General features: G+C 37.5%; 4 protein-coding genes across 9 annotated transcripts in view; 3 read left to right on the top strand and 1 right to left on the bottom strand.

The window, feature by feature from the left end:
• Positions 1–23: 23 nt before the first annotated feature.
• On the top strand, positions 24–12,611 carry b4galt3 (UDP-Gal:betaGlcNAc beta 1,4- galactosyltransferase, polypeptide 3). Of its 2 annotated transcripts, XM_079849495.1 has the most exons (8): positions 24–241; positions 460–536; positions 1,411–1,880; positions 2,813–3,048; positions 3,238–3,428; positions 6,837–6,959; positions 10,254–10,358; positions 10,528–12,611. In XM_079849495.1, the coding sequence occupies exons 3-8, from the start codon at positions 1,616–1,618 to the stop codon at positions 10,844–10,846; spliced, it is 1,239 nt and encodes a 412-aa protein (XP_079705621.1). In that variant the 5' UTR covers positions 24–241; positions 460–536; positions 1,411–1,615; the 3' UTR covers positions 10,847–12,611. The 2 variants fall into 2 exon arrangements, with proteins under 2 accessions (XP_079705621.1, XP_079705622.1); XM_079849496.1 differs by lacking the exons at positions 24–241; positions 460–536 and having other exon boundaries at positions 1,483–1,880; positions 2,813–3,018.
• Positions 12,612–13,163: 552 nt separating this feature from the next.
• On the bottom strand, positions 13,164–15,139 carry cfap126 (cilia and flagella associated protein 126). The gene is made up of 5 exons (XM_079849498.1): positions 14,906–15,139; positions 14,767–14,829; positions 14,214–14,291; positions 13,910–14,107; positions 13,164–13,820 (listed from the first exon to the last, which is right to left on the bottom strand). Exons 1-5 carry the CDS (start codon positions 14,930–14,932, stop codon positions 13,533–13,535), a joined length of 654 nt encoding a protein of 217 aa, XP_079705624.1. The 5' UTR covers positions 14,933–15,139; the 3' UTR covers positions 13,164–13,532.
• A 29-nt stretch (positions 15,140–15,168) lies between these two features.
• ccnq (cyclin Q) lies at positions 15,169–18,569 on the top strand. The gene is made up of 5 exons (XM_079849497.1): positions 15,169–15,475; positions 15,593–15,776; positions 15,860–15,992; positions 16,888–17,106; positions 18,307–18,569. Exons 1-5 carry the CDS (start codon positions 15,358–15,360, stop codon positions 18,394–18,396), a joined length of 744 nt encoding a protein of 247 aa, XP_079705623.1. The 5' UTR covers positions 15,169–15,357; the 3' UTR covers positions 18,397–18,569.
• Positions 18,570–23,425: 4,856 nt separating this feature from the next.
• The window catches only part of atp2b3b (ATPase plasma membrane Ca2+ transporting 3b), a 63,132-nt gene continuing 61,027 nt past the window's right edge, over positions 23,426–25,530 (top strand). For 4 of the 5 annotated variants that reach the window (XM_079849043.1, XM_079849041.1, XM_079849040.1 and 1 more), the window contains exon 1: positions 23,430–23,862. The gene's annotated coding sequence lies outside the window, so the exon portion shown is untranslated. Of the gene's footprint in view, positions 23,863–25,530 lie in introns of all 5 variants that reach the window. The other variant, XM_079849042.1, reaches the window with a different exon arrangement.

The raw sequence follows: 25,530 nt of genomic DNA, 5'->3' as shown, positions 1-25,530 counted from the left end.
TGTAACAGAATCAGAGATCCGTCGGTAGCGCGTCACCGCATCAAACATGTCTGTCCGCGGCTCTCTGCTATAACGCGCCTCACCACAGCGATCCGCGACGCGCTCAATGCGACTGCGGGTATTATACATGGTTTCGTGTGACATAGAAGAATGATTATTCACAATCGAGTGATTAATATTAAATAAAGGCCTAGATAGCGACTGCCACTGGAGCCTCATTTGAAGCGTCGCTGTGATCCGGGTGAGTCAGAGGAAACGCTTGACCTGAAGTGGTGAAATTAACCGTCATTTTGACGATTATTTTGCAGTAGTTGCTCTTTGGTTTGCTCTTGCCTTTGTCGTCGCTGCATGTATGGTTGTTAACATATCAATTTCAGGTGTGTCGTAATGCAAAAGATGAGCTGGTTTGTAAATAAGCAGGAGATCTTGTTAATTAGTCCAGAACTATCTGTCTCTTAGGTGCACAATGTTTTGTGATGGACAGGAGGAGGAGGACAGTGTACTGTCAACCCTGTGTTTATGACCAGTCAGCACAGGTACTCAAATGGAAAACCACTCTGATATTCATTGACCAAAGGCTCATTCCTGTTATGCAGCACACTTTCATGTCCACGCCTTATGTTATAATAATGTAGCCTAACGTTACTCACATTTTGAAACATGGAGATAATGTTAGTTATCTATCTGTTGACAAAATCAAAATTAAGTGCACATAGGAGTGATTTATAATGTTCTTATTTTGGTTTAAATGCTAAATTAATAATAAAAAAATTTGCAATTTATTAAGAAATATTACAGGTATTTTTTCATATTTTCTTTTATAAAAATGTTTTAAACTAAGCAGGGTTTCTTGCCTAGTATTTGGGAATCATTTCAGTTTTTCATGAGCCGTCAGTTTCACTTTCTATAGCTAAAAAAGCCACTGCCTTAATGACATCATCCTCCAGAATGATTAATAACAACATGAACAAATATTAGCTATGGATTTAAAGAATTCTGCTTTGTGGTATTAGAATGTTCATCTTACTTTAAAACATTATTTTAGGTCAGGTAAAGTTCTAGAAATTGCTATATGCTATCAAAATTTCAAAAGATTGTTAAAAATATCAAAAGTAGGCTACCTTCCGATTGACAACCTCATGTAAAGAAACTTATTTAAAATAATTTTTTGATTTTTTTTTTTTTGCAATGTTTAATGATTTCTTAAAGTCTGATTTATGTATTCATAGAAATACTTATTACATACATACCTACATACATATTATTATTATTTTAAGGTACTGTGTGGTCTTTGCTGATTTCATGTGAGATATGTCATTGATCCTGGGCACACTGGCGCTTTAAAGTTCTCATTTCTAGTTAGATGTGATGGATCTGTCACTATTGATTTTTGTGTTCCTGTTTTTCCAGTGACTTCCACTCATGCCATAGATGTCCTTCCCTTAGCTCACTGAGCTTACTTTATTTTCTCCCTGTCCCCCCTCTTATCCTTCAGCTCTTCCCTCTCTCATGCATCTTGCTTTGCCTTCACTCCCTCTCTCTTCTCTTATCTCTCCACCCCTTTTGACTTTCCCATCCTCCCTTCCTCTGTCACTCCTGCTCTGTGTCGGATGTCATGATGGTGTGCTGCGGTCGAGCACTGGACTCCCCCTGCACTCTGGCTCTGCTGGTGGGCTTCCAGTTTGCGTTTGTCCTGTACTTCTCTCTGGGAGGCTTTCGTGGCCTAGTGTCTGTTTTGGTTCATTCCACTGAGCCTGAGATCGACTACTCTCGACCCCATGACGTCTACACCAATCTCACCTCTCTGCTGCTCCACCATCCAGGACCCAGTGGACCTGAACAGCAGCTCAGGGACTGTACACTGCCCTCTCCACTGCTGGGTAGATATAAATCCACACTGAAGTGATTAAGACATTGATCAATAATTGGATTTGTTCATTCACTTTGTCTCATTGCAGTTTTTAGATTTAAATGTACCAAACACACTTTTAAGAGTTTAGTTCACATAAAAATGAAGATTCTGTCATCATTTATTTACACTTTTATATGTCCAAACTTGTGACTCTTTCTCCTGTGGATCACACACAAAAACAATATTTTGAATGTGCTGCTGTTTTCCATGCAATTACAATGAAGGAAAACTGGAGCTTTCAAGAATCAAAAAGGACGTAAAAGGACTATACTAATATCATGACATGACATGGCATATATACAAAATTCCATGTCTTCTGGAATTTAAGTTCTGGGGGATGCCAGTTATTTTAATTTCATTGTTGACAACCTTTTTACAGTTGTGTATATAATATATATATATAAACTCAATTAAATTAAAAACTATCAATTAAATAATCAGTTTTAAATATGCCAATACATTTTTGATTTTAATAATGATTCGTTAATTATTTTATTTAACTTGAATTATTCAATTGATAACTTCATTTAGTTTTTTTAACTGTTACTCTTAGTCCTCCATAAAATATTCCATTTAACAGTGAACTTACATTCTTAGTAGTCTAAATGTAAAAATGACACAAACAGTTAAATATTCAATATCGACCAATGCAATAAATAAATAAAAAATCACTGATATTGTGCAGTAACTGATATGGTCCAATACATTGTGCATTCCTACTCAGAAATGTTCCTTTGTGTTCAACAAAAAGGAAGAGAGTCATACAGGTTTGGAACAACATAACGGTAAATGAATAATGGCATCATTTACATTTTTAGGGAAACTATTCCATTCATTTGATGTTGTTGAACAGATTTTATACAACAAATGCATGTGTGCTCTCCCCCTGCTGTCTGCCAGTGGGTCCTGTTTCTGTCCACCTCTCCTCACCCCCCTCCCTGGAGGAGATAAAAGAGAAGAACCCCTTGGTGACCTTAGGGGGTCATTACCGCCCACCAGACTGTGAGCCACGGCACCACACAGCCATCGTGGTCCCCTACCGGAACCGACAGACCCACCTCCGCGCCCTCCTCTACCATCTGCACCCCTTTTTGCAGCGCCAGCAGGTCCACTACGGCATTTACATTGTGCACCAGGTCTCTTGTTTGTCGTTACGCTGACTTGTCACATCTATTGTATTGGAAAAAGTCCTAGCAGTAATTAGAGGAAGTAGCTGGGACAAAGGGTAAACATACCTCGTAGCTTATTGTCAGGCTATATTAGTGTTTTATTCTTTCCGAAGAATGCATTTGTACAGTTGATTTCCTCATAGTCTGTGTTATCAGTCAGGGAACTCCACGTTTAACCGAGCAAAGTTGCTGAATGTTGGAGTGCGAGAGGCGCTGAAAGAGGAGGACTGGAGCTGTGTTTTCCTGCATGACGTTGACCTGCTACCTGAGAATGACCACAATACCTACACCTGCCACCCCCAGTACCCAACACACCTCTCCGTGGCTATGGACAAGTTCAGATACAGGTACCCTACCCACAATGATTGGATTGTTTTTGTGTTTATGAGGCATTTCTCTAATTTTATCTTAATGAAATTGTGGGGGGTAATAAATGACTTTAAAAAGTAGTTTATTCCTGTATTAATTTTCAGCATCATTACTCCAGTCTTCAGTGTCACATGATCCTTCAGAAATCATTCTGATATGCTGATTTGGTGCTCAAGAAACATTTATTATTTATTATTGCTAAAAATGTTTTTCGATTCAAATCAGAGAATTTCAAAAGAAACAAAGAAAAGAACAATTGTTGGATATAGCTGCAAGCAGCACCACAGAGGCAAACTGAGGAGCTAAAAATCAAAGCAGTTAGCATTAGACCAGATGCAAAATGAGTAAAGACATTCAGAGACGTTTTAAGCAAAATGGTTGAAAGCCCATAAATACAATCACTTGTAAAGTTATAAGCAAAAATAAAATAAAAATCATATTTCATATCTCGTGTGACAACTGGGTGGCACTGTGCCGAAACTGTACAGGTACCCTCAGGTCATGGTTGTCATAATACACACCAAGTTTGGTCAGAATATGCTGAAGCAATGCCGAGATATAGCCTCACGTCCATTTTGGTGTACTGTTTGTTGAATTTGTTTGTGCGTTAATCGAGAACGGTTTGACGAATTTACTTGAATTCCATGTTTGTTTGTTTTTTGTTTGTTTTTTTGTCGTCATGGTCTGAGGAGGATCTGAAATCAATTTTCAGGAAAATCTAAATGGTGGACAGGAAGTTGAAGGCCAACTATGGCAAAATTAGTATCTATGTTCTCGGCATGACCCAAGGAATCTTTTAAGACCAGTTTCACAATAGTCAAAATTAATCAAAAGCTATTAGCATTTTATTTAATTTCATTGTTATTCTTGACCACAAGGGGTCGCAGCCATGGAGTCGATGATACTTAAAGTGTAGCAGTACACCAATGTGTTCGTAAAATATAGCATTGTATGCAAAATTCAAAATTGCCAATGCCCAAAATGGCTGATATGGGAAAATTGGTTATCGTTCGACTCGGCATGTTGCACCAAATCTAAAGAGACCAGTAGTGATTTTTGGCCAAACTGTTCAGAAGTTATAAGCAAAATTTGACATTTTGCATGTCTCCTGACCGCTAGGTGGCACTGCACCAAAACTTTGCAGGTTGTCATAACACAATCCAAATTTGGTCATAATACACTAAAGCGTGGCGGAGATATAGACTCACGTCCATTTTGGCATGTTCTACTACATCATATTCGTTTGCATGGTCGTTATTCAAAAATGGATTGACTAATCAACTTTAATTCCAAGTTTTTGTGTTGGCATGGTCTGAAGGTGATCTGGTTCGATTTTAATGAAAATCTGACAAACTATCAAGGAGTTGTTTGAAAAAGTATGTTTTTTTGAAAATTCAAAATGGCGTAAAAATGTTCATTGGAAAATTATGTCGTTGGATTCGCATTGACTTGAGCCAAGGAACCAAAGGAAAAAATATTGTTTCTATCCCTTATGGTTCAAAAGCATAAAGATGAGTGCAAATTTGGGCAGTTGGTGGTGTTAGAGAGATTGGGTTTGAAACTCATTTGCTGTGGTTAATGTTCAGACTGTCCTCTATCTGTGTGCCAAATTTCATAACTTTTCAATATACGGTTCTATGGGCTGCCATAGACTCAGTAGCAAAAGAAGAAGAAAAACACTAACGGATATAATATGTGCCTACACACCTTCATTGCTTGGCCCCTAATTAAGCAACAACATTTACTTTTTAATCTTTTTTACTTTTAAATTTTTGTAGAATGTGATTGGCTAAATTTTAGCGAACTTCTAGAAACCAAAAGTTCATCCTCTTCATGCATGGTAAAATAGACTATGTAGTTCATTTATTATTAGTGCTGACACAGGTGTATGCAGGAGCCCATGGGTCTGGTCCTCTAAATTGACATCCAGGACTGCATATTTCGGGTCACCGAGTCTGCATTTCTGTACTCTGCAGCCACAATGTCCACCTAGATACAAACATTCACTGAGAACAGAGAGATTGCAGAGAAAACAACCCATATATTCAGTCCACCAAGGCTGAGGACAGCATCAGGAGCGCTCTGTGATGAATCCACTGAAGGCAGTAAAGCATTCAGACACGACTCAGAGAGTTAGTCCTTGGGTAGAAATACAGAGAGATTAGGAAGAAAGATACATAGCAGCAACTCATCTAGCTATCACTCAAAATTTAATAAATAGCACTAAAGAATTTAGAACAGGTGTTCAAGGGATTTCTGGAGGTCGGGTTGAGTGAGCGATCGCAGTTACACTACCTTTCTACCTTACACTACTTTTCTCACTATTACTTTTATTCAGCAGTGACACATTAAATTGATCAAAAGTGAAGATATTTATAATAAATATTTACAAAAGATGCTGTTCTTTTGAACTGTCTATTTGTCAAAAAATCCTGTAAAAAATGATCACGGTTTACACAAAAACATTAAGCAGCAAACTGTTTTTAACATTGATATTAATAAGAAATATTTTTTTGAGCAGCAAATCAGCATAATAGAACGATTTCTGAAGGATCATGTGACAGACCCAAACTTTTGAACAGTATTGTATATCACTCAACATCAAACATGGATGCTTTTATAATCCATTTTTTAAAAAGTTATACAAAGAACACACGGAAATACATTTGGTAGCCGTTTGAAATAATGAGCTAAGATTACACTTTGCACTTATTGCATTTTGTGTTATTTTACCTAGCCCTGTTGTATTCATTTTCAGGTAAGAGTGGGCGTGGTCATTTGTAATTTTAATGTGCCTTGCTTCTGGTGTAATTCACTTCCAGTTATTTTTAGCTGTACAAAACAGCTCTTTATGCTGCTTGATATTGCAACCTGGTATTTCTCACCATATTATTTTAATGTATTGTCTTAATTATAAACACACAGGTTTGTAGGCCAAACAATTTTACAGTTTACTGCACTTTGATATATTCTTCTTGTTATTTCCCTATAGTGGCTAATAAATCAGAAGTTTTGCACATTCACAGAAAACAGCTTTTGAAAACAGCGTTGAAAAATAAGGTGGATACTGCACATTTTGCCAAATGTAGCAGGTCATACGGTTATTCAGTGCATAGAAAAAATTGCATACTATACACTGTACAAACTATATACTGCAGAAATAGTAGTAAAAAGTTGTAGTAACCGGGTTATTACAATACAAGCTTTATCAGCATTCTTTGTTACTTTATAAGGGGTCTAGGTTTTCCATCCCTTCGTAATGCAGAGGTACAGACCAACATTAAACTGCAGGGGAAGCTGTGACACTTCAGATGGAATGATTGATGAAGAAACCGATGACCTTATTCCTCTGTGCCTCACCAAATCACGCTCTGACTCCACCACAGGCTTCCATACTCTCAGTACTTTGGAGGGGTGTCTGCTGTAACTCCGGAGCAGTACCTCAAAATGAACGGCTTTCCGAACCAGTATTGGGGCTGGGGAGGGGAGGACGATGACATTGCAGCTCGGTGAGGATGGCAAATAGTGCCGTTTATAGTGCATTTGCAAGAGTTATTTCAACATAAAACAGCCTGAAATGTAGTAAACTGGCACGTCTACATCCTGTTAAGCATTTGTATTGCACATCTCTCCATCATCATTTTGTTTTCAGTTCACAATCTCATCTGTCTCTTGTCATTATTCTCATTTTCACTGCATCCGTCTATCCCTCATGCCTTCCCCCGCATAGCCACAGGAGGGACCAGTAAGTACATGCATGAATCACCAGTTTGGACTCAAGGCTTCTAACTATTTAGATGTCAGTATTACTTCAGTGATTATTGCCTTTTGATTCAATTATAAATTCAAGTAACATTATTTCTTTGACAATGAGAAACTTAAAAGTCTGAAGTTGTTGAAGCCTTGAAGCCAGAATGAGTCAGGTGTAGTGGCTAGTGTAGAGGATTTGAAACATTTTCTTTATAGTTTTAAACCCTAACGATTCTGTCCATTGACTGTTCTTTTAGAACTTTTGAGGAACGTGTGTTTGTAAAAGGAAATGAAATTCCAGTTCAGTGTGTTTGCATAGACCTTTTACTGACTTTTCACTGTCTTTTTAGAGGCGACATAAATGCAAAATAATATTTGGCCTTCTCTATAAACTAAATAATAGTATTAAATAAATAATGTTTAGCTTCATGTTGTCTTATGAACAACCAGTACCCACTTGTGTGTGTTTGATTCACAAAAAATATAAAATAAACACGTCTCATAAGAGTCATTTGTTGTTGAATCAGGCTCCACTGGTTGCGCTGTATGTAAAGGGGTAATCGAAATTATTTGCAACAGGTTTATTGGCTAAATTTACAGACTTTTGCAATGAGCAAATCAAACACAAGTAGCTCAACACAACAAACGTTTCAAGTGGTTTCCCCAAATTCAACTGAAAATGCAACTTTTAATAACTTCTGCAGTCTCAAAATTATTCAACCCCTGAATAGACTCCCTCACAGCAGCACAAATCTGCAAAACAGGTGTCGTCTCAAGCACACCTGATGCAACTAATCAAGGGCTTAATTAGTTGCACCAGGTGTGCTTGAGCTAGAACACGTGAAATATCTGAACTGGCTAGATTTGTTGAGTGTCACCTTTGACTTTATGTTAGAAATATGGCTAAGTTTAAAGAATGGTCCAAAAAGTTAAGACAAGGTATCATCACCCTTCACAAACAAGGAACAGGATACAAAAAGATAGCGAAGGCACTAAATGTTCTCAGAGACACAGTTGGAAGCAGAGTTTGCAAGTTCAAAGTCATAGTGGTTACACTACCTGGACGGGGCAGAAAAAGGAAGCTATCAACGGCTGCAACCAGATTTCTGAGAAGGCAGGTTCAGAAAAACCATTGAGTGACCACAAAAGACTTGCAGCCAGACTTGGTGGCAACAAGCACTGAGGTTTCAGCTTGCACAGTAAGGCGTGTACTAAACACATGCGGTTTCCATGCTAGAACTCCAAGACCTACACCACTGCTGACCCAAAAAAACAAGAAAAGTTGGCTCCAATTTGCTCAAAATCATATAAATAAGCCACAGAAGTTTTGGAATTCTGTTCTGTGGAGCAATGAAACAAAACTGTACCTTTCGGCCCTATTGATCAGCAGTATGTCTGGAGGAAGAAGAATGAAGCATAAGCACCGTACTTGGAAAATCCTCAAAGAAAATCAATGGTGGGATTTGAAGAAGGCAGTTACAGCATGCAAAAAAAGGGGTTGTGAGATTGCAGAAGCTATTAAACGTTGCATTTTCATTTGAATTTGGGGAAACCACTTGAAACATTTGTTGTGTTGAGCTATTTCAATTACTTTTGTTTGATTTGTTCATTGCTGTTCGTTCGTAAATTTTTCCAATAAACCTGATTTGCAATGGGGGTTGAATCATTTTGATTACAACCGTTATAATTCTCTAAAAAAAACCTGAATCGTAACAGTTGTTCATTGGCGAATCTGACTATACTGGTTTGGTTTGTTTGATTCACTAAAAAGTTAAATTCGTCAGGAATTGATGGACTACAGCTGAATGGTTTTGATTCATTCCACAGAACTAGCTCGTAATATTTATTTGTGTGTGTCTGTTTCGTGCTATACATTCAATAGCAGTGTTCGGTTGAATAAGTAGGCTAGTGCATAAGTAGGCTAGTGCAAATGCTTTAGTACGGTAGCCTATTCCATCCACATTAGCGGAAGAATACACGTTAATGGAACCGAACATAATTCGGCAAAAGTCATTTTCGCAAAAGGCTGACATTTAATTGGATATATAATACATATCTCAAGAAATGGTAAAACTCTTTGGTTGTGTTTTTGACAAATTAATGTTCTGTAGAATTTGGATAGATTCCCCCAACCATCCACACACAAAAAACTCAGCAAAAGGCAATAACTTTGGGGCACTAAAAATGTTGTCCCTACAATAACCTTGAAATTGAATTATGAATTGAAACTCCTCTAATTTATGAACTGCATAAATTAGGCTACATATTTTGGCTTCAAAACGACAAAATTCAGCAAAAGGCGATGACTTCGGGGCACCAAGAATTTGTACATACAATAACCTTGAAACTGAATTATCAAATGTAAAAATATTTTGGAAGTTGTATTCAAAATCCATTTGGCTCAAAAATCGGTTTGAATGGGCATGACACCTCTGCCTACTGCTGAACGTCTTTGACAAGATAGCACCTCTGAGTCCAACAGTGTTTTTTGTATTCATTGTTGTTTAATAAGTGTACACGGTTTGATTCACCATGAGCAATTTTTCAGGGTACAGATCAAATCTAGTCCCTGACAAAAAGTATTTTTAGTGGAGATAATCCAGGAGCCCGCTTTATGCATTTTGGGGAAACTGGCGTTACATGTGTTGTTGGAGAACATTTTGAAGGGCATATCAGCTAATGCTGATTTGCAAACCTGACTGTCGCATAATTAACTGTCAGTTACTATCCTTGCATGACTCAGATGACTCAGATGGCTGTACCAGAGGCAAGAACCCAAAGTTTTAAGCATTTAAAAGCTGGATTAGACTCTCCAACTTTAGATGAACCTTTTTGGGATTTTGAGTTGTGTTTAGAACCTTTTTACATAAGAATCCTCAACAACAGTAGTTTTCTAGTTAGTTCACATCCATCTGGCCCACCTTGCGGACTTTGCTGTAAATGGTTTTCCTGCTGTGCTTTGTGTTGCTCTCTCTTTTGTCTCTGTCCTTTTGATAATTCATACCATCCTTCTTCTTGATGTATTTCTACTTGCCCTGTGGTTTTGTCTTTAGAGTCCGTCTCTCTGGGATGAAGATTATGCGCCCTCCTTTGGCCATTGGTCATTATAAGATGATCAAACATAAAGGAGATCAGGGTAATGAGCAGAACCCGAGAAGGTGATGTCAACATGGCATATTATGTTATGTTATGTTATGTTATGTTATGTTACAACATAATAACAATATATTTTGACATAGACATTGATGGATGGATGGATAGACTATTTTATCCATTTGTTCAGTCTGTTTATTGAGTCCGTTTCTCTTCATGAATTGATTCTCGTAGGTTTGATTTGCTGAAGCGCACGAGGCTGAACTGGCGCTCAGATGGACTGAACTCGCTGACTTATAAGCTCCTGTCCAAAGAGTTGGAGCCATTGTACACCAATTTGACTGTCAACATTGGGGATGATCCACACCATCCCCCTGTGAAGGTTCCATCCCGGAAGTCACAGCCTCAACCTGCTCCAACTAATAAGATGAAGACTGAAAAAGTGGGCGTGGCCATCACTAATACCACAAAAATAGAGCCTGCCCACTGGAAGGCCAGTAATGAAACTTCAAATGTTGTTAAAAAAGCTCCTGTGAATCAAGAAGTAGGATGACATTGATAATCGAGTTTCCACAGAGGCTTCACAGGGTGTGTTATTAACAGACAATGGAGGGAATACCAGTTTGCGCTTTGTTTTATATCGTGAAGCATTGCTACTAGGCAAATAAGTTCATTCCACTGAAAGTCGACTGAAGCTGTTTGGCCACTTCTGAATGTTGCTCAGCTACTGATATGGTGACATTTGCACAAGTCTGGAATCATTTGCTGAAGAACTCGTTTTGCTGTAGAAGTCGAATCAGAATGGGCTGAGTTGTAAACGCTCTCAAAAGTGACCTATCGACGTACCTGTGCAAGTCCTGTGTGTTTTTGAGCCGACCTGCTGCCAGCTGCTGCTCTTCATCCCACTGTGTGGGTCTGTTTTTCTGTGCCTTTTCTTACCCTTGAACCAGTCTCTTATCAACATGCCATGACTCAGTCAAAAGCATTATTACTGCACACCACTGTTATTAATACTAGAGTTGAATGCTCATTCCACATGTTTATCTATTTTTCTCTTCTTTTAATATCTAATCAGCACACACTGCTTTGTGATCTAGTGCTTGAGCAGACGTGTATCACTGTGGTCTATTTTTGGTCTAACTGTACAAACTTAGAAAGGTGTGATCTTTGATAGTGAGCACTGGTTTATTTTCTCTTTTAGCTGCTCAGATACCTATTAATAGTTTTATGATGCAGTGTAAAAGAGTTGAATTATTTTAGGTATTGTGTGGTGCCTTTGTTGGATTCCATTTTGGTTGTAGACAATCATTGGGATAAGCAGATACATTTACAATCTTTGCAGACTTCTATTATTTGAATTCAGGAATGTTTCTGTCAAATTGAATAGATTTGATGGTTTAGGTTGAAGGTGTGACTGTAGTGTAAGATGTTAGTTGACATTTTTAGATTTTATAAACGTTAAACAGTTAATGGGTATTTTTATGGTTAGTTATATAGCAGCAAGAATTAGTTTGATTTATTATTCAAAAATATTGGTTGTATCACCCATCATGGCACTTTTTCAGTAGATGCTGTAAATGAAGCTGCACTCTATATTAAATACAATCATTGAGTATAAGCTACATTTGAAGAACAAAGATTTTAGTGGCAAGCTCTTTTGAAAATAAAATTGTACTGCACATTATATTAGCAGATCCACTGGCATTTTCCCACTACAGGTTATTAGAAAGATCAAATAATTTGCTGTAAATTATAGTCTGAAGGTGCTCATTGAGATTTCACCCCGTCATGTGACATGATGCATATCTTGCTGTATTTACAACATATTTCAAACCTAAATATACATTTCAAAGAAGATCAGTATATTATGTATTCTGACACAATTATTTGTATGACCGACTCATAAGATTTGCCTTTGTATTAGAACTACAAAAAGTTTTTGTAAATAATTCAAGACAGTATTCTGACATGCATGGGGCAGGTAAATATATCCTAGCATATTTGCAAGACCCTTGTATACCATATATATAATTATTAAAGTATATAGTTTTCTATCAGATATTTGGAATTGGTGATAAACTACTTTGATGCCTAATAGTCTCTAGCTTGAGAACACCATTACATCTGATATTAACAGTTTAGATGTGACCTACTCCTGCCATGTCATTTCTGGTCAGACAATTTATCGATTAGAAAGGTTTTTTTGGGGGGGCTATGATGACTGTTGGTTCATATATGTATGTGTATATATATACACACACATATACATACTGATCAGTTATCTTGTAAATAAACACATTGACAATATTGTAACTTTGTGATCTGACCATGCAGCTGCTTTATTGTATGTTTATCAACAGAGAGTGGAAAAATGATTTCACAAGAGTCTTGGCCTTCATCTTTAGAACCTGTGACTGACTCTCAAAGGGATAATTGATCCAAAAATGTAAATCTGTCATTTACTCACCCTCATGTTGTTCCAAACCTGTATGACTTACTTTCTTCTTCAGAACACAAAAGCAGATATTTTGAAGAATGTTGGTAACCAGACAATTTTGGTGACCATTGACTTCCATTGTAAGGACAAAAATTGAACATTTCTGAAAATACCTTCTTATGTTCCACAGAAAAAAGAAAGAAAATCGTAGAGGTTTGGAATGACGTGAGGATGGGTAAACAATAACAGAATTTTAATTTTGAGTAATCTATCCATTTAAGTTCATCTTCAGTTTCCCAAGCTTTCAGTGTCTGCTCCCAAAATCACTCATTTGCTTCCAGGCACCAAAAACATTAACCGATGACTAGTGAATCAAGCTGATTTTGTGTTCTATGGGGCCTACAGGTTTGTCAGTGCATTATTGAGCAAATAAAGCAAAAATATTGAAAATATCTAATGATGTTTTTATCTTTTTTTAAGAATATTATTAAAATGCAGTCATTAAGGTACTTTGATGTATTTTCTGGTGATACTTGACCCTGCATTCAGGCAGCATTTCATCTAAACAGATTCCATTACAAAAGCCATTTAGTAAAACTAATCAGCTTTAGCTTCATTGAAACAATTCAGTTAATGTGTTATGACGCACACACGTTGTGAACAAACGGAGAGCACGGTTATAAATCAACGGAAACACAAAAATAATAATATCTGTAAAGTAAGTGTTTTTCAAAGAAGTGTTACACTTACGTAATGCCATTTCATAGAAGAACTTTTATAACTGCCCATGCAGGAGATCTGATTAAAACTGGTGTTCTTTCTGCTGAGATGCTGGTCTTCCACTCTGGGTTGGTGGTCTTAACTCAGCTTGGCTTTCCTGACTGGCTGGTCTGGATGGAGCCTGTTGGCTGTGGTGACTTCCAGATCTAGACTGGACTTGGTTTTCATGAAGGTTAGACTGGGCTTGCTGGCTTGTTGGTCTAGACTGATCTTGGCTATTTTGTGATATGGGCCTTTCTGTTTTATTTTGGTCTGGGTCACTCATATGTATTTTTGACTCTTCAGCAGGCTGTTCCACATTTATGTATTCCTGTAAGGATATTGTTTAGTCAGAATTAATAAACAATGTATTTTTTTTTTATGACAGCATATCATAAGTAGGTGATATTAAATACCCACCCCATTGTGAGAGGATCTGTTTATAGCCTGGTTGTCATGAAGGGCCTCATGAGCCTGATTTGTGTCATATTTAATCCTTCCCCAGGTCCTGAGGCGATCCTGTCCCTCTTGTGAGCGGGCAGTGGGGTTTATGGAAGCAGGGGGGATTTGGCGAGGTAAATCCCATGTGCCTTGAAATGCTGGCCATGCACTTCCACGCTAATAATGAAATAATTTATAAATAGAAAAATGACAGTAAAAGTATGTTGCAGAACATTTTACGCTTTACATTTAAATTCCATGCAACTCATATAATCAAACATACCATTTTTCTCACACCAGGCAGAAGATGGCCACGGTCTGTGGCTATAAATGTAGTGTAGCCCTCTGCTGTTGATGGTCTCTTGAGTAACAAAAAAGAAGTAAATAGACCAAACACAAGTATTTGTAATATGAACTACAATTATTCTCTCCAATTTGTGTAAGTTTGTCATTTAAAGGGAAAACAACTCTTGAAGCCAAGAACTCATTTTTCTTTTTTTTTAAAAGTGAAGACATTTAAATTGTTGACGCATTGATTATCAATCAAACAGAATGCGTCAACATTATAAATGTCTTGCACACTTTTGCATTTTAACTTTAATGACAGTGAGATTGTTAATTGTTTTGTCTAATGGAAATGCTCAGTAACAGTAACGTTAGCCTAACGTTAAAATGTACACCACAGTTCAAACGTTTGGGATCAGAAAGCTTTTCTGAAAGAACTTAAAACTTATCAAGGATGCATTAAATTGATAAAAAGTGACAGTGAAGACATTTATAATGTTACGAAAGATTTATGTGTGAAAAAAAGATTATTTCTTGCCCAATGACGTTACCTCCTTGAAATGTTTTGGGATGGTCCAATTCTGGAGCTTTTGCGACCTATAGGCGCTTTCATACTGCAGAAATCATAATAAACATGTTTAATATGGCAAGGTGATTCAATCCAATAAAAAAATAATTGAAGAATAATACCTGGTTTGCAGAGAAACTAGACGACATCTTTCCGCGCTGATGTTTTGGCAGCGGTCTCCTAGCAACCTCTTAAAATGTCAGGAAAATTATACTTTCAAATCAGTTTACTTTTTGTGCTCTTTGACTGTTTAAGAAAATTTCTTGTAAAAATGCTTAAATCATCTTTTATATTTTATACAATAGTAGAACATAAATATTTTCCATTTCGTTCAGCGCACAGTTATGTCATCCCGTACGTTGGGGGCGCTGTAGACCATAAGAGCTCTACGGTGCGCGCTTAACGATCAGCCGAAGGAAAGTCTCACAGCATTGCATTAGTACAAACCTCTATGGGACAAACAAATTGTACTAATTAAGTAATTGTTTAGTTTATTGTAATAATGCACACAAATAGTAAGTCTAAACTGAATAACACGCTTTGAAACTGTAACCAGCTTGCTGCAAGACGCAAAATGAGCACTCAAGCTTCAACATCTGTAGCTGCCAATGAGGCGAGAGGCAGAAGAAGTGCTGAAGATGTCGAGAACTCCAAAACACACTTCAGAGTCTGTCGGTTTATCATCGAGACTGGTATTTGCATTCTGAAATATTTAGAAATGTGTTTTTAATTGCGTTAACTGTAAGTATACTGTAGCTGCTCGCTTGTTCATTATCATTTAGTGCATCCAATGTTTTCCCCATCTGTAGGAGTGAAGTTAGGCATGAGATCTGTGCCCATGGCTACAGCATGTGTGCTGTATCACAGGTTCTTCCAGTCTGCTAGTCTGCAGGTCTATGAGCCTTACCTAGTGGCCATGTCTGCCATCTACCTCGCAGGCAAAGTAGAAGAGCAACATCTCAGAACTAGAGATATCATCAATGTTTGTCACAGGTATAAAAGGGGATATTAAATAGCTGTTTAGTTCTCAAAGTCCATGCATAGTAGCTCGCTGTCTCTATTTCTCTTCAATCCAGGTACTTTCACCCAGACAGTGAAGCACTGGAACTGGATGGGAAGTTCTGGGAGTTGAGGGACAGTATCGTACAGTGTGAGCTCCTCATCCTTCGGCAGCTTAACTTCCAAGTGTCCTTTGAGCATCCACACAGGGTAATGCATGCGATGGTTACCTTCTTCTCAACTAGCTTTTTTTGTATCAGCAATATATCTGTTGTCCAGAGAAAAGTAAAGTTGTATAGGTTTGAAATAACATAAGGTAAGTAGATGATGACGGAATTCATTTTTGAGTAAACTATTGCATCAAACTTTTTGTCTGGGTGGTTTGCAAATTGAAGTCTATAGAATGTATACTGTACCTTCTGTGTAAAATAATATACAATTATTTTAAAATAATCAATTTACAATACTGAAGTAAAGAACTAGGCTAGTTTTGCTAAATTAAATGCTCACATTTAATCACAAGGCAACTGTAAAATGTAAGTCGATGTGTTTTTTTCCACAGACATGCACTGTTTACTACTTTAAAGCAGGGTTATTATCGTTAACTACTACAAACGTTTTCTTGCTAATAGAAATGAAGGTAAAATATAAATAGAATGTGAAGTCTTAAACTAAACGAAAATTGGAAATGTTGGCAACTATAACTGAAATACATTTAAGTTGAAACATTAATAACTGGGAATAATTGAAACTAAAAGTTTAGTAAATGAATACTAAATAGTAATATTTACAAAACTGAAAATATTAATAAAAACTATAATAATAATATTCAAGTAATACTGGTGTTTGCGAAATCTTTCATATTTGAAGTTTTTATTGATGTCTTTTAGCAATGTGTCCTTATGAATCTTGTGAATCTTTGCTTTATGAATTATAGATCCTTTTTTGGCATTTATTTCATTCTCGATTGTTAACCATTTGATCAATTAGATAAATTGAATTTGAATAAATTGCAACATTGCTCTCATCTTTGTACCTTCTCTAACGAACTAATGATGTCAAAACATAATTCATATTTTTGTCCCTTCTCTTTGCTGCGCCCCAGTACCTGCTGCACTACCTGCTCTCTGTGAGGAGTCTTATGAATCGCCACGCCTGGTCCCGAACCCCCATCGCAGAGACGGCCCTGGCTGTATTAAAGGACAGTTACCATGGCTCTGTGTGTGTCCGCCATAAGCCTCAACACCTTGCCCTCACCTCCCTCTATCTTGCTCTCCAGACATATGGAGTGGAGCTCCCCAGAGGAGAACGAGAGTGGTGGCAGGTAGGAGTTTTACAGTTTCATGTGGCGAAAAACATAAGTCCAGGCAGCATTTGGGTCATGCTGTGTCTGCATTGAGTCACCAAGACTAGTTTGAGCCTCACTGGTGCCTGAGCTGAATCAGGCATCAATTGAGCCACGATTGCAGTAACCTTTAGAGTGCTGGATGTTGTTCCCATGGCAATAGGGGCACCTAATGGTTGCTGCCTGGTCTGAGAGAAATAGCTTTGTCTTTCACACAAGTTCCCTTGGTGACACCCCCGAGTAATATTTTAAAAAGAACCAAATCATTTCATATGTTTCAAAGCACTCTTAATGCCACATGCTTTCCTTCAGTTTCCTAGAATTCTGTTAAGTGCTATCACAAGAATTCAATAGACTAAGGTCTGGTTTCACAAACAGGGCTTAGATTAAGCCAGGATTAGGTCTTAGTTCAATTAGGGCATTTAAGTAGCTTTTATAAAAGTGCCAAGACAAGACATATTTTAAGATATTTCAGTGCAGGGCTGCTGAAAGCCTATGTGCCCTTTGCTCTTAGAAGTCAGCCAGTCATATTAGAATTGGTCACAGAATTTGCTTGGTGTTTTTGTGTGCAATTAAATCAATATATATTGGTAGTCATAAATGTGGTCTGTTTTTAATGTTATCAGTATTTGTCTGATAAGTAAAATAGGTTAATATATGTAAGCCAATAAATTGAAGCCTAAACACAACGGAAATACAGTAGTGGCCAAAAGTGGAAAAAAATGACAACATTTTCAATCAATAAATATAATAATTATCACACTGTCAAAATGTCCATATTTGTGCATCCCTATGTGATGCCGTCTGAGACTGAAACTAGCAGATTTGAGGTTTTTGGTACTTATTATTAAATAACAAATGGTGTTTGATGGTACATTTAGCCTAGTTCATTGAATGTACCAATGCCCCACTCTCTGGTTTTGAACACATTCTTCTCACTCTTGGCGGGTTTCTGTTTACAATAACCTATTTAGACTAGAAATTGTAGGTAAAAATTTAGCCACAGCAAGCATTTCTGAAATTTATTTGATTTGACACTGGATGACCCAGCTGTTGTTTCACTAAACTGCAAAAAGAACACCACACCAACAAGAGACTAGACTAATATGATATAGGGTGCAGGTGGTCCAAACTCCTGAATCTGCATTGATGGTTGTTGTTTTGCTTGTTTCCCTGCAGGTTGTTTGTGCAGAGATCACCAAGGCTCAGATTGAGACCATCATGAGTGAATTACTGCAGCTCTATGACATGGAGGCCAAGTGTACCTGAGAGACAAAAAAAATGAAACTGGTACTAAAACACTGATATGGAAACAACACACTGATCACTTGAGATCTGCGACAATGATCTTAACGCATGCTTTCAACCCTCTTCCGTTTTGTTTGATGTTGTGATGTAACCTACTGAGCTCTACGTGTTAATTACATCACAGAACATGGTTTAAAAAGGCTCTTCAAGAATTAAGAATGATGAGGGGAATTTATAATATATATATATATATATATATATATATATATATATATATATATATATATATATATATATATATATATATATATATATATATATATATATATATATATGAGGAACTGGCTTTGTAAGTGGAGGTATGAAAATCAGACTTAAGCCACAGCACATCAATCAATTCTCAGCCATCGACCTACTTTCTTCTCCTACCTTGTGCTATTTTTCCCCTAAAGAGAGGGATAGAAATTACAAAAGAGATGAAATAGCTGGTTTAAGAAAGAATGAAACAAAAGAAGAGCCATCCTGCCCCCCGAGCTAAATTGTGAGGTAAAACGTTGTGAGATCTGGGCCATTTCTTTTATATTTTCTAATTTAATTACCGTACTCTCCTCTTCTCCTTACAGAGCTTGTCCCAGTAGGCTTCTTTATGTAACTCCCAAAAGCAGAATTACTGTATGATGTAAAGCAAAGCATCATCATTTTATTAGACACCAAACTTCTATTTCAAACTTCAAAAAAAAAAAAAAAAACACTTCACTGATGTAAACTTTTAATATTCTCAGCTTCTGATGAACATGAACTAACAGACGGATCGTTCTGAGGTCTATATTTAAAAATGTATTTTCTAATAAACATTTTTTGCTATATTGTTTTTTTTAAACAAAATCTTTATATAGTCTGTCTTTGTAAAAAAAAAAATCCCCATCTATGATGTTCTACTTCAAATTTCTGGATCTAGTTAGGTCAGGACATCGCTCTAGAGTGGATCTTAATAAGTTACTATGGCAACTGCTATTGTGGAGGGAGCCTTTGAAACATACAAATGTGAGACTCCATTATAGCACACCTGTCAACCTCAGCACATCAAATAATTGCGGTGGGGGAAATGTAATAATTTAGTCATCATTTACCAAAGCAGTCATTGCTAACATGTTAAACAGCTTTTCCCCCTGTAGCTAACTGAATTGTGTTGACCTGTGACTGCAACTGCTCTATAAGGGATTTCAGTATGTGCGACGTTTATCTGTCATCCAAATCCCTGAACAAGACAGATTATGAAATCAGTATGATTTAGGAATTGTGTATTTAATCACTACAGAATATTACAATCATGGCGATTTGTTTGCATGAATTTTATCAACTCCAAATTATTATATGGTAACATTACATAATGCATTAAGCATTGTGCACTAACAATTTGACAGCATTTATTCATCTTGATTAATGTTCATTTCTATATATATTAATACATTTTGAATGTTTCAGGTTGAATAATTAATATAAAATAATGGTTTACATTAATATAATATATTAGTTAATTTATTGTGAACAAACATGAATTTACAATCAACAATTTTAACATTATTAACCTAAGTTAATAAATGCTGTAAAAACCATTGTTCATTATTAGTTCATGATACTTAATGCATTCAATAATGCACCAAAATTCATATTGGAAAGGTTTAGTGTTCAAATTTTGCTGTTCACCATCATTTGGGCCGATGCAGATGGATGAATTCTCTTGGCGGTAAGTAGTTTTAAGGGTTATGTTTGGGGAAAAATATCTGAACATTCCTGCTTTTCTCTCTCTCTCTCTCTGCCACACGCACACAGTTACGTGTACACACACATCTCTCAGCAGGCAGGCCCTAATGCTGGGCATCATGAATTATGGAGAGAGTACATGTGCAGCCGGATTCTCTTCCATCAATAAAACATCAGCATGGCCCTCACTATGGGATAGAGTGCTGGGAATAGGAAGGATGGGATTGATTGAGACTCAAACTGTACTCTCTTTGCCATCTCTCTTGGTTCTCTACTTTCAATCTGTGCCCCTCATTCCTAGATTTTTAGATCCTTGGCTCTGTGCTTCCCTCTCATGGAGTCCATCTCGCAGTCTTTCATCTCTTTCCTGTGCTCTCTCCTCACTGTCTCATAGATCACTCCAAACTCTTTTCTCCAATTCAAGGTTTCTCTACTAACATTCCTCTACCATTCCGCTCCTCTGCTGGTGCTGAATGAATTAAAAAATTAAAAAAGATTCTGAACCTTTTTGAATGCTTTGTCAGAAACATTGGGGAGGGGGGGAACGATTTAAATATTGTACATATTCATAAAGAAACAGTTCACCCAAAAAATGTAAATTATGTCATTTATAAACTCTCATGTCATTTCATTCCTGTATGACTTGCTTTATTATGTTAAACATGAAATAAGATATTTGGAAAAAAGTATGAATGTTTTTTGTCCGTGCAACACTTTTATATTGTTAAATTCATTAACATTACTTAATGTATTAGGTATCCTTTGCAGTCCTTAACAGTTTCACAGCATTTATTAACAAGATATTTAGAAAAATATATCTTCATGTTTTTTGTCCATGTAGCCTACTGAAAGTCAATTGGGTCCATTGTTATTTTGGACCCCATTGATTTTAATTGTATGGACAAAAACAGTTCTTCACAATATACAGATAAGTAACAACATGATGGTGAGTAAATGAAGACAGTTATTACATTTTTTGGGCGGTGAATGAGCCATTCAAACTGCAAATCACTGTTCAGGCATGCTTGAGCAAGTATGTTTTGTTCCGTTATTTCTCAAATTGTTTAGTTTCTTCAGTACACGGCCCAACCTGCAAACAACCCAATCCCCTCTTAAAATAATCTTTTCCTATTTCTGGATACGAACCATTTTGGAAGTGCTACGATATCTTTTGCAGACCAACGATGTAGCGTTTTTCTCTTCTTGACATCAGAACTCCTGCCAGTGTTGGGACCGTAGCCAAATCAATCAACTCTTAAAGAGGCAAAGTATTGATGTTCAATTCAGAGAGTGCTTAAGAAAATCTAAATGAAAGTGTTGTAATGTATATTTCTGTATTTACAGCACAATAAGAGATGGAAAGAAGTGCAGGGGGATCTAGAAACGAGTTAAAGGTACATTGGAGTAGAAATGGGTTGATTAGCCATTATGAATAATTTACCCCAAAACTTCAATGTATGAATAAAAACAGTCCTTCAAAAATGTAATCATCTTTTATGTTCCACTGAAGAAAGTCATACCGGTTTGGAACAACATGAGGGAGAGTAAATGATGACAGAATTTTGAATTAATGCTGCGGTGACAAAATGCTTCCTACTCAACAACTCTTGATGAAGTAGCTGCAAAAATGGGAAGCGGTTCAAATCTGATCTCCATCCCTGAATAGGGAGCCTTTAGATGAAAAACATTCGTGTTGAATCCTGGAGATGCTGGTTAGAGTTCACAGACATGGAACGACCTCACTCAGATAGCTTTTGTGTGGAGTTCCTCAGTAAAGCAGGGTGAAGTAACGCACGATTGGGCGGATTGTGTTTTGATTGACAGCGAGACTCCATCTGTTGGGTGGGGCTCCAAGGCTCTGATGCACTACCTTCAGGGCTAATGCACGGCAGCTCCCAGAGGAACAGCCATCTCCTAAACCCTCACCTCTGAATTATAGATACAACTCCACATCTGAAACTTTCTCCTTACTTTCTCGGACGTGCCTCACAAATATTTCAGTGTGAGTATGCCGTCATGTGCACAAGTAGGGAAGAAAGATGTAGTGTTGAAGAGTGTGTAATTGGAGGTATGCAAAATTGGCATATGCAGGCTTTTGTTTTTTTGCATTTCGGTCGCAATGAAAACATGGATTGTTGGTGTGGAAGTGTCAAGCTTAGCCTTGGGAGTGTACTGTGGACAACTAGGTGCAACCAAATACTGATCCAAGTCTTTGTATTTCCCTCTGTGTTTTCGAGTTAACACAAACATCTGGGAAAGAGCATTTAGTGCTTGTTGTGTGCATGCGTGTTTGCATATGAAGGCTTCAGGAGAGGCACACTTGAGCACTCGTCAGCACATAAAAGCTTTTTCTCACTGGTCTGAGAGGCCTCCTGCATTAGAGCTATTATATTTGAGGCCTGTATGCTTGGAGACAACTAAAAGATTACACCTGTGTGGGTGTGTTAGTGCTTCTGAATTTATTATTTGAAAACACAACGGGAAAGTGAGCATCTATCTATCTATCTATCTATCTATCTATCTATCTATCTATCTATCTATCTACTTCCCTACCTACCTACCTAATCATTAATTATATCATTGTACAGGCCTATATAAATGTGTGTAATATATATAAAATAAAATAAACAACTTTTATTTCATATAGGCCTTTCTCTGTTAGAGGCATATAACCTATTTAAATATTTATTCATTTATAAAAAAATATGTACAATTCCATAACTAATAAACTAATTACATCATTATCTTGAACCCTTACAAGGACAAGTGTCTCCTCTTTTTTATTGCTTTTTGTCAGTATATGACTATCACCAATAGCGGACCCTGTTTATCATGATTTTGTAGCCGATTATTGACAACTTTATATTTTATAAAAATGAAAGGTGAATTCTCTTTCTAATAAACACTTTGTAGTTTCGTGACCTTGAGCACAAGTAGACCTACAATCAATTTTGTAGCCTGCCTATATCACATATAGCCTATGTTAAATGAGATGGCAAAGCAGTTTCTTAGCACTTTCGTTATCTTTCATTGAATTTTTAAAACAGAATTTACTTTAAAAAACATCTTGTGGAAATGTAGGCTAACTGGCACCTGTTTCGCGGAATGACCTGGTCGCGCCTCTCCGTTCTGTTCTCGCATGGACTCGGAGGTTTGAACTCGGCGCATGTGGCATGTTGTGTGAGCTGACGTGATCGCACTGTAACGGAGCAGAGTGGGAGGGATTCGAGGGTGGGAAGAGAGAGAGAGTCCCCCGCGCCTCCTCCTTTCCGTCCTCTCCATCCGCGCGCATAGCAGCCCGCGCGGATGCTGCGTCCACGGTCCTCAGCGCGCAGCTCAGCGAGGGGGCTCTCATCACACATCGCATATAAAATCCAAATACTGCATCACCTCGCTTCACCACCTTTTTGATTTACACGTTCAAGAAGAAGCTTAAAAACAAAGAAAACACATTTGCCTTTTGTGATACATAGGTCGGGACAGACATCTCAAAACGATGTCTCCATCTCTCATTTTTTCCTCTGCGGAACCTCCATCCAACCAGGCAACAACTGCACTATTTTAGGATCCATCATCTCCATCCGTAGTAAACACACTGCTGAACACCTGGCTGATAAAGGACGGCATGATAACAGCTACTGAGTGAATCCAGCCGCTCTTGTGTTTCTCCAGGATATTCCCCTTTCCCAACAAACCACGGCAATGTCCTTGGAGCATGGCCTGGTGAGTATCTGATATTTACACCAATCAGGATGTGCTTGCCATGGTAACAGTTGGCAGTTCGTTTTTATTAATGACCGCTCTCTGTCATACTGTTAAATTGCCCCTGCATATGTTTTTCTAATGCAGATCTCTTAGTCATGTATTTTGATAGCTGTCAGGCACGTTAAAACTACTGCATTGAAGCCTTAATAATCTACTAGTTCAATAATTATTCCCAATGACACGTTTTGTTGACCATTTACCATCCTTTTTCTTTTAATTGTGTTGAACTGTATGGCGTCCCAGGGTGGTCTGACATTTCCCTACGTGGAAAATGCCTCATGCAATCTCATTTTGTTAGTGAGCCAACCAAGTACACGTACACCCAGCTAATAGTTGTGTTGTTTTTGTCTAACATCTCTGTGAGCGTGTGCATCTCGCACTGGTACCCACACTGGTCACCTTGCGGAGGGGCATTGCGCTAATTCCGGATGCGAGTGGCGCACCATCCTCTCACGAACAGCATCTTCGCGCTATTAATTCAATTAACATCGCGAGCCGCTCACAAGACACAAAAGAATCCCGTTTTGTTCGTAACTATCCGGGCTGTCGGGCTGGCTTTTGTATGAGGACCGGTCGCCCTCTGAAGGTGACCAGTAAAGGTCATTTTATTGTGGAAAACAGCGCAATGGGAAACACACCTGACTTATGGAGCGCGGTGTGGGAACTTCACTGTCTGAGTTGCTCAAGATGCTCTGCTGTCATTTTTCTTGGCAACCGTGCGGACTTTTCCCTCCTTCCTGCTGCAAGGTGTGTGAAGTATGCTGGGTGTGGGACGAGGAGAGGTGGGGTAGTTGTAGTCTCGCATGGCTCAGACAGCCCGGTGACCGTGTATGAGTCCGTAAATCTATACTCGACTCTGATTGGCCATTTACGTATGACCGTCAAAGAAGGATCCCAGTTCTGGGGGTTTACATCATTTCAGAGAAATTGAGACTGTTTCAGTGTAACTGTGAGGAGACGTTTCAAACATTTACCAGCGACTTGAAAAACACGCCACTACTGGCTGATTGATATTAACTGTTTTGTGTGTGTGTGTGTGTTCTTTTTTGTACAAATTGATGGCTGTAGAGCACCATTTGATTCTCAGGCTAATTAACATATCAGGCTTCTGGAAGCTTGTGTTTGTTTGATCAATTTAGGGGGATTGGGCAGTGTTGAGAATTATATCATCATAAGTTTTACCAATTACAAATGACCTACAGGGGTGAAATCAATCTCACAACACCTTCCTCTTGAGGTAACAAGAAGTTGTTAGACTTGGTGTAAGAATATGAAGGATTTACAGGACTAGGACTTTTGGTCACTGTACATCTGGTTTATTTAGTTGGTGCATGCTAGTGAATTTTAGATGGCAAATTCTCATGTTTAATTTTATATGCAACATCACACAAGCTTATATAGGATATATATAAACCTAATATATATATATATATATATATATATATATATATATATATATATATATATATATATATATATATATATATAGGATATAGCCTATAGGTCAGCCATGATATTTTATAATATATTAATAATAGTATTATATTTAACAATATATATTAATATACTTAATTAATAAACTAAACTTCTTTAAGTTCAAAGAGACAAATGAGAATATTCGATCAA

This window comes from Squalius cephalus, assembly GCF_949319135.1.
Source record: "Squalius cephalus genome assembly, chromosome: 18".
NCBI lineage: Eukaryota > Metazoa > Chordata > Actinopteri > Cypriniformes > Leuciscidae > Squalius > Squalius cephalus.
Note: the sequence above shows the minus strand (reverse complement) of the source record. Positions and strands in the feature narration are given on the sequence as shown.

Coding starts and splice junctions, on each gene's coding strand:
- b4galt3 (XM_079849495.1), top strand. CDS start 1,616: ATGATGGTGTGCTGCGGTCGAGCACTGGACTCCCCCTGCACTCTGGCT. Junction 3,049..3,237: donor GCATTTACATTGTGCACCAG/GTCTCTTGTTTG, acceptor CTGTGTTATCAG/TCAGGGAACTCCACGTTTAA. Junction 10,359..10,527: donor AATGAGCAGAACCCGAGAAG/GTGATGTCAACA, acceptor TGATTCTCGTAG/GTTTGATTTGCTGAAGCGCA.
- cfap126 (XM_079849498.1), bottom strand. CDS start 14,932: ATGTCGTCTAGTTTCTCTGCAAACCAG. Junction 14,830..14,905: donor CTAGTTTCTCTGCAAACCAG/GTATTATTCTTC, acceptor TGATTTCTGCAG/TATGAAAGCGCCTATAGGTC. Junction 14,108..14,213: donor TGCCTGGTGTGAGAAAAATG/GTATGTTTGATT, acceptor TTTCATTATTAG/CGTGGAAGTGCATGGCCAGC.
- ccnq (XM_079849497.1), top strand. CDS start 15,358: ATGAGCACTCAAGCTTCAACATCTGTAGCTGCCAATGAGGCGAGAGGC. Junction 15,476..15,592: donor TCGGTTTATCATCGAGACTG/GTATTTGCATTC, acceptor CCCCATCTGTAG/GAGTGAAGTTAGGCATGAGA. Junction 15,777..15,859: donor ATCATCAATGTTTGTCACAG/GTATAAAAGGGG, acceptor TCTTCAATCCAG/GTACTTTCACCCAGACAGTG.